We start from the raw sequence: 9,709 nt of genomic DNA on the forward strand, positions 1-9,709 counted from the left end.
CGTCTTCGAGTCACAATTATTTTTACAAAAAATATCAATCTATTCTAAACTTAGTAAAAATCATCTTTTAAAGTTTTGAAATTTATGAAATTATTTATATATTATTTAATATTAATACATTCTTGATATTTGTCATATATCACGTAATATATACAGTATAATTAGATCAATTATATATGCAATAATATTTACAACTTTTAAAATACTTTTATTTCAAAATTTAAAAAATTATTTTTATATATGCCTGTGATCTGATGGAATTTTGTATTCATATTAATATTATTTTATATTTCAGTTACAGCAGAAAAATTATTACTTTCGATTAATCCACAAAATCCCAAAGAAAGTCAAACAGTAAGAACGTATTTTTATGAATAAATTATTTTATTGAAATTATAAAATAAATAATATTTTAAAGTAAATCTGGTTTTATAAAATAAAATTAAGATTCTTAACGAATACTTTTTAAATATACTAAAAATAGTAACACACAAATTATAGTTTTCGTTACTTTTTGTACCTTTTATCACTCCAAAAGTAGAGAAAATTTAATGAAAAATGTTGTTATTGAAAGAAAATTGTTCAACTTTGACAAATAATTTATAATTCAATTATCTGTTTTATTTATTTAGCTTTTGTTACTGAATAGAATTTAAATTATGTTTTGAAATAGTGTAAAATCAATTTTGATATTATTTCTAAAATTTAAAAAATAAGAAAACTTAGATATTGAAAAATAATAAAATTATTGATATTCAATAGAATTGCTTTATTATTATTATTATTATTACTAAGATTATTGAATATTATAAATGAATAGCAAAATGAAGAAAATAGTGAAAGTATTTTTTTCGGTTTACTTGAAATAAGTTCCTATAATCTAATGATTTTAATCAAGAAATGACTTATAATTTAAAACAATGGTTAAGTTTAAGTTTTATTTCATTAAAATTATCTTAATTCTTTCTAAATAGCTAAAAATGTTGGACTTTTGTAGTTCAAGTAGGTTTACACTTAATAAAATGAAATTTATTTATAGTAATTAGTTTCATAATAACTTTCAAGATTCTCCTATATCTCGCTTTTTGTTTGCTTTTGAACGAAATTTTTTAATTTCATAATAAAATACGTTTATTTTCTTGAATAACAGTACATAACTTAAAATCAACATATATTTAAATTGACATACTTGCAATACAATTCTTTACTTAAAACTTTATTGTTTATAATCTAGGTGACGATATCGTGTCAAACTGGTAGTTGTAATCCTAAACCAGAAGTTATGTGGCTACGAAATAATAGAACTGAAGTAGAATATTACGAAGAGATATTTAATGCCAGTCATGGGGGATTATCCGTGAAAAGTATGATCGTATTTGTGGTAAAACCATCAGATGACGGAATCCGTTTCGTATGTCAAGCAAAATCTAATGTCTTTCCAAATGCAGTAGAGGCGCAATTGATTTTGAGAGTATTATGTAAGTAAATTTTATTTAATAATTCTGTGATAATTTCTATATGTCAAATTAAATTCAATAAATAAAGTAAACCACGGATATAAATCTTAGTACATAATACGTTTGTTCACTTGAAAAAAGAAATCAAAACTTAGATAAATAAAAGTGTTTAACTTTGGGTAAGAACTGAATGCAAAGACACTAGATGTCTAACCATCTAGTCTAGTGTGATCTGTCCAACTTCAACTAGGCACATTTTTTTCTGTCTGAGTCTTTATGTTTCTTGCTTTCGTTAGATAAGTATAGATTTTGTTTTGGACGTTAATTTTCAGAGATCAGTCTTCAACAATTTCGTAAACACAGAAGAAACTATAAATAATATTAGTATTAAAGTATTTTTAATTTCTGTATAATACTTCCCTCATAGAAAACGTTAATTTCTACTATTAAATAATGCTAGCTACTAATGAATGCTAAAATGAAACAATTCCAAAGAAGAAAGTTTATAAGAAGATATAACAAAATTTAAGTAAAGCTTAACATGCCGATCTTGCCCCGGTCTCCCCTATACTTTATTGAAATCTAATAACATGGGATGAAAATTTGCTTTCACACAAAAAATTTAATCTCTCTTATATACAAATATTTATTATAATATTTTTGTACAATAAACAATAATAATACTTATTATTACTGTTTATTGTACAAAAATATTATAATAAATATCCTTAATCCTTAATATCCAAAAAACCTTATTCTTGCGATGCTAACCCAGTTTCTAATAGTTTTTATATTTACAGATAGGTCCTCTGTTGACTTGTTTATTAATAGGTTTTTTGACTTTTCTTTTTTGTTGAAGGATTTTTGTTTGCTTTTCTTTACATCGAAATTTTAATGAATTTTGTTTGTCTGCAAGAAAATTGCATGAAAAACAAATTTACTATATTCTTGTTATAAATTACAATTCTGTTATTTTAATTTTTATGTAACTTTTGTTGTTTTTAATGTAGACTGATATAAATTCTACGACAGACAGGTCATTTAAAAAATCTTTTATTTTTTTAATGTAGCTTGAAATGATGAAAATAAATTAACAAATATGTAAAATAAAAATAATTTTTTACAACATTTTTTCCTGTAATATTCACGAAATACATGGATTGGTCTTGCATTCTCATCTAAATTGCGCTTCATTAATGAGATGGTTTTAAGAAATACTTTGGATTTTTCTTTAAAAAAAATGCAACTTTTAAATTTTTTTTCTTTTACTACTTTGAATAATTTGATCAAGTCTACTTTGTGTAATATTATTTGATACTATTACCTTCTTCTCGATAATTAAGCTGAAGAGTTCATAAAAAAATTTGATATCATTTAANTAACTCGCCAAGTGCAAATCAGCAAATTCGTAAAATTTTTGTTTATTTTGAATAATCCGGATAATCGAGGTCCGGATAATCGAGGTTCTACTGTATTACAAAAGCGATCTAACTAAATATTTTCAACGATTGTCCTTCTAATAAGAATTCTGAGCTTGTAAGTACAAATTTTATCAATTTTGAAAAAGAAGAAAATACACAAATTACAAACTGAGGATAAAACAATATACACAAATGTACCAGGAACATAAGACAAAGAATGATTAAGTGACTTTTGGGCCACTCTCTATTCTAATAATTTTAGATTATAGAAATTTGATAATATTACTATAGAGAATATGGTATATATATTTTCCTTACTTCCAGAAACAGATTTTGCTTCATTTTTCTTTTCACATAATCTGTTGCATAACGTAAATATCTAATTCATATTATTTATATTACAGACACTTAATGCTGATCCATCTGGGTAGAAATTAAAACAATATAATAATATTTTTAACACAATTTAATTTTACATGTTTTAGAATACAGAATTTAATAAGTAACGTTAAATTACTAAATCGTTTTTAACTGAATTGCTATAAAGAGAGTTAAAGAAAACAAACTTATGTAGATTTAATAAAACTTAACTATTTTAATGTATATATTTTTTCATTTTATCTCTAATATTAACTCAGATTATGCAATTACCTTTGAAACATTATTTACACATCATTACTTCGTGCAGATGATTGTTCTTAAGATAACAAAATAATTGTATTATAACATCATTGCAGAAATATTTAAGGAACTAAACAAACACAATTATTTTCGAGGATAGTGCATAAAAAGTTAAATGAAAAATTTTCTTTGTATATTGGAGAGCATTATAGAAATAGAAATTATGAGAAGAATATAAGAAAGATATGATAAATTTCCAATAAAAATTAGTTAAATATATAATTATTGTTTCTCTGCGCACATAAGAGCATGCTCTTGTAGATGAGGCACAATCGTCACTATATTGTGCAAACTACCTAAAAACTCACAATTTTTAAAATAAATTTTTATAGTATCGGAAGTATTTTTTCTATTTTGGCCTTTGTTTTTAATAGTAGCTACCACACTTTACTGAATAGTTCCTTTATCAATGCATTTACATTATTTTACATTGACGCAACAATGCAGCGCTTTTATAAGCCAAAGCAAGCTGGCATACATAAGAGAATGCTATTATAAGCATTTTTTAAAACTCGAAAATAAGCAATCTTCACATATATATATAAGAGCATGGGCTTATTTCGCGTCTATACAGTATCTAAAAGATGATTGATTGATTGAGTTAATCACTTTTCAGTATTCTTATGACACCATTTTTAGATATCTGAAAGAATACATATATTATTTTTTTCTTCTATTGTCTAATGATAAGTTTATACAGAAATCATTCTATAAATAATTAATATTTAATTGTATAATAATTAAATGATGATGATAATAATAAATAATAATTAAATAATTAAAATATTTCATTGTGTTTAATAACAATATAATTGCTTTATTAAAATTAGTAATTAAATATCTTATACTTTAACGAATTATTTTATTTTAACATAAGTATCTTAACCTTTTCATTAAATCACTTCTACAAAATTGCATTATTTCGATAAATTTTATTTATACAAAATTTATGGAAAGAAACCAATGGCAGTTTTTTTAAGGATAATGTTAACCGCAATATCATGAATATAATTATTTTTATCGGTAAATTAACGAAAACAATATCATAAATTTAACGTGAGGCAATTCGTGGTAATGATGGCAATTAAATATTTTTGCTGGTATTCCGCAACAGCTGGTATTTACAACAGTTTTCATTTAAATAAATAATGTGGTAAATCAAGTAATTAATAGATTAAATAAAATTAAATCTATGTTTAAAAACTTTAAAATGACGGGAATTTTTAAAATGCGAATTAATTTATATTTTTGGACGTTGCGTTGAAGCGATTATGACAATATGACACAATCAATCATATTTTATCTTGCAGAAAATAATATTAATAGAAAAGAAGTCCTTTTATTTCAACTGATTTAAAAATAAAAGTCAAAAATTTCTGGAATCATTAACCGTAAAATAATTTTAACTCAAAATTGAATTAATGGAATATTCTCACGTACTAAAATAATTTTTAAACGCATTATTATTTCAATATCTTTCTGCACATTCTTTTTTATAATTGTCTACTCTGCTAGAATAGAATAATTGGTTTTTGATTCTCGCGTTTACCTCTGATTCATTTATAATTTTTGGATTTACTGTACTGTACTTATTCACACCTTTGTTTACTACAGAAAACTTTAATGATATATAAAGCTATAAAGCCCTGAGTTTATTTTAGGTTCATTATATATGCTGTACATAACTAAAGGACATATTAACTTATAAATTAACAAACTATATTGTAAACAATGTAATAGGAAGGTAAATGTAGACTTAAACTAGGTTAAATATTATTTAAATGCTTAAAAGTAAATATTTTCTTAATAATCCCGAGAAAGAGATTTTCAAAGAAATCATTAGTTCTATTTTTTAACTTTTTAATTTCATGAAATATCTTTATTGAAAAATTAAAAATTCAAACTAATAATAGAACTTAAACTATTATATCTTGTGTATTATATTAATATTAATTTTGTTTACTGTATGTTGTGTTTTTTTTATAATTTATGTTTTCGGAAAGTCATTTTTCGTCTTTCTGATTATTATTTTTTTTTTATCAATCCTGCAGTGAATTGCTTAACTTTTCCAACAACAGCATTAAAAATTGTGTACGGCGCCATCTGTTATGATATTTTATTAAGAACAATTTTTATATTGTTATTATTATAAAATGGCAAAAAGCTTAATTTTGAGGGCAGGGATGGGTTTTATAAAAAATTGTAAATGCTATTTACCAGTAACATCTTTATTAAGTCCGACCCCATTTGAGATGACTTTTCTCTTCACTCTGTCGACCTTTAACCACCAAAATTTAATAGCACCAATTCCTTAATACACAAATCTTCCTGCAAAATTTCAGAAAAGACACACAAAAGACATAGAAGTTATTAAACTTTAAAGTGGATGAAAAAAATTGTGCCGCTAAATGCAGACACTATCATCCATAAATACAGAAAATAAAACGCAAATACACGTATTATTGCATTTCTCGACATTTCAAGGTCCCCGAATTCAAAAATGTAAAAATCTTGGGATGGTCATTTTATCATTGATCGCCATACTTTCCCTCTTTTGTATATAACAGTTGGGAAAGTAAAAATGCGTGAATCGTTCATCAATAGTTATTAATTTTTTTTTCTTTATTACGAGTATAAACCCGGGGTCACCAAATGACAGCCGGATCCGCATCTGAACATTTTTCCGGACCTCAAAGTATCAAAGGACCATCGGCAGTGAGGAAAATGAATTATCAGTTCACCGATATCGTGATGAAACTTAATTTTGAATTCAAAACAAGATTTGCTGATTAAGAAAAATAAAAGAGAGAACTTTGCATAAATTTTGAAACAGTTTTCCATTCAACGGTTATGAAGTAGCGAAATAGCAAACGTTTTTTAAATGTAATAAAGCTGCTTTAAAGATGGAAATAATTAAATTTAAGGAAGACTTTATTTTAAAGAATAACTATACAGTTTTAAATAATTTTTAATGTAAACAGTTTTGGATTAATTATGTGTGATAGTAAATACACAGAACAAAAAACATTAACCATAAAACTATGTACAGTGTTTGGCTCAATGTATATATGTGAAGCAGTATTTTTGAAGATGAACTTCATAAAGAATAAATTTAGATCTCGACTTACTTGCACTTATCTGTCTCCATGGTCTGCTGAGAATCGGTTGTACCAACTACACTCCAAAGTTTAGCCACGTACTCCAAAGTAAAAAAAAATGTCATTACTCACACCAAAGCATGAACTTTCATAAAATTGTACTAGGTTTTGTTTTTTATTATTTATATTAAAAAACAATACGAATAAACACAGTTAGAATAAAAGAGTTTGTTTTAAAAATTTCGTGTTTTATTTTTCAGGAATTCATTTTCTTTTAATTTATTTGAATAAAATAAAATCACTTTTAAGTTACTATGGTTTTAGACTAGAAATCGTTGATAAAGTTTGCCGGACCGCGGAGGTATGACAAGTTTTTAAAACGGACTTTCATCAAAAATAATTGATGATTACACTTGTAGACTATTGATGAATGAAAGCTCAGTAGTGAATTTGGTATTGAATTTTTTTATTTCTTATACTTTTATCTGTTCTTTGAGTGTTATTTCTGAAAAAATAGCTTATGTTATATACAGTAGTAAAAATGAATTTGATAAAATAGCATCATATATATAATGTTATATATAAGTTCTTTTGAGATAAGTGTATATCTGAATAATGTTAGAAACATAATATGGCTTTGAACTATAATTTATACATTTTTTCGCTAAACCCTAAACTTTGCAATGACTGTATAGTCAAATACAATCTACTGTCACATAAATAGAAATAATGTTGAGAAATGAATAGATACTTAGCTATATTATACAATATGTATGAAATAATATATTACTATTTCGAAATCCAGTATAAATATATGCAAAACTATTTGTATAGGTACTGTACATTAGGTGTACATCTATTATATATGTGTCTGTTGAATATTTTTACATGTATTCAATATCTCAAATAAAAGGATAAATGGAAATATACTGTATATTAGCACATTAACAAATTTCATTAAATATTGACTTCTCATGAATTCTGTTTGGATTCAATGATTTTAATATGTTTAACTTAATAAATATTTAATGTAATTTAGTTTAATGATATTTTCATTCTTTCCATTTAAAATAACAATAATGATATAATTTCTTCTATAACCTAGTGATTTTCTTTCTTCGACCACATCTATACTTATATGTCTATATTTATACAGTTATATATATTAAACATACATACATACATATATACCTACGGAATACGCGCAAAATCGAAGTTATTTATAATTCGTTAAGGTAGAACAGAAGAATGACAATTAAGTTTTATGCATTATTTTGAAGCTTATTTAATGCAGATTACTCCCTTGCGTATATTTTACTGCTTAATTTTATTTAAAATAAGTAGAATGGAAGATATGTCTAATTTCGTTTTTTGTAGTGGTGCCCTTCCCTGCCATTTCGTCTACTGAACATTCCCTCCGTTCAGTAAAAAACGATTCTGAAAACACCTTTTCAATTTGTCATTATTTTATTTATTCATGATTATTATTTTTAATTTTATGTTATTAATGGAAAAACTGTTGTAAAATTTTAGTTGAAAGGCCGACCAAAATTTACAATACTTTCGAGGACTCACGTCATTTCTTTCGAATAAAATGGAGCCTAAGCGAATAAGAAGTCTTACGGGTAGACGAAGAAGAAACAAAAAACTATTTAAGATAAAATTTAGGTCTTTATTTCTGCATTCGAATTAACTATGAAGATATTTTTTACATGATTATTGGAACGTCTTCAGAGAAACGAAGGTCACGTGACTTGCCGACATTGAGAATTAAACAAGGATATAATCGAATATCTATTTATCTATACAGAATACGCTAAGAAGAAATCTATTTTCAATTTGTTAAAGTATTATCGCTGCATACCGAAAAATTTTATAAGTTTACTTAAATACATTTTATGCAGATAAATTTATTTGCTTTCTTATTTCCCCTGTTTATTTGTAAATCAACAACAACTTTTTAGCATATATTTACTTAGAAATAAATAAATAAATAAATATACGAATTATAAATGAGGAAAGCTGTAAAAGTATATATATACAGGGTTCCTACGCACGTGGAAAGTCAGGGATTTTCATTAGTGTTCGGAAAAGTCATGGAAAGTCCGGAAATTTCCCTTTTTGGCTACTTTGTTGATTTTTTTTTTTTCGCTGACAATGTGCTTGACTAAGTGTAACCTTCTTCAGACAGCAAGAAGTATTGTGGTGCAATACAACTTATGAAAAGGGGTGCAGAATATTTTCAAGACCCAAAATTTCTCCTAAGCATGCACAAAATTTCCTCGAAAATTTACAAAGTACAAAAATTAATAAATAAATAATACCATCCAAATTAAAATTATCATTTTTCATTTTAATAATTTTAATTGTATAACAAAACAATTTCTGATTTTTTCACTTTATTAATATTTTATAAATTTCAGGAAATTTATTAAAGAATAAATTTAATAAATATATAATTTTGTACATGTATTATACTAGATATGTTAATGAATAAAATAAATAAATAATTGTTTTTTCTTTTTTTTTCAAAGCCATATAGATTCATGGTTGTGGATTAATAACAGAATAAATTACTATAATTTAATAAAAACATTTAATTTTTAGTTTTAATAATTTAGCAATTATAAAAATATTATTGCTGTTAATTAGAAAAAAATAACTAAAAATCTGGAGAAGCGATAGCATATGTGTATAATAATAATAATATGCTCAATAGTATATAGTCTAAATGCATATTAAATCAAATGCTGTTTTTGTCAGTGTGCCATACTGTAAAGCACGTAATGGTCAGGGAAATTAATGAAATTTAAAACAAAAATTTGAGTAGGAACTTTATATAGGGGAGACCGGGGTAACTTCGGCATGCGGGGCAAGTTTGTCAAGCGCTTTTTTTTAAAAACAAATTAAAAGGAGACTTTTGTTATAGGTTAGGCAGTTGAGTTTTATTGGTGGCTTGTTGAGTGTAGTGTTTTTATTGTTCTCCAACAAGCGTAGTTGAATTATCAAGCAAATTTTCATTTTCGTTGAATTCCATATAATATTTTTTTTC

The 9,709-nt window shown here is 25.0% G+C and overlaps 1 protein-coding gene across 1 annotated transcript in view; it reads left to right on the forward strand.

Moving 5' to 3' along the window:
• Positions 1–9,709, forward strand: part of LOC111642161 (synaptogenesis protein syg-2-like) — an 84,119-nt gene that overhangs the window by 41,230 nt on the left and 33,180 nt on the right. Inside the window, exons 11-12 of the mRNA XM_023388448.1 lie at positions 296–354; positions 1,235–1,478. Coding sequence (XP_023244216.1) covers positions 296–354; positions 1,235–1,478 — 303 coding nt within the window. The remainder of the gene's footprint in view (positions 1–295; positions 355–1,234; positions 1,479–9,709) is intronic.

Source organism: Centruroides sculpturatus, unplaced genomic scaffold (assembly GCF_000671375.1).
Source record: "Centruroides sculpturatus isolate CEXI.00-Female unplaced genomic scaffold, Cexi_2.0 scaffold1190, whole genome shotgun sequence".
In the NCBI taxonomy this organism is placed as follows: Eukaryota; Metazoa; Arthropoda; class Arachnida; order Scorpiones; family Buthidae; genus Centruroides; species Centruroides sculpturatus.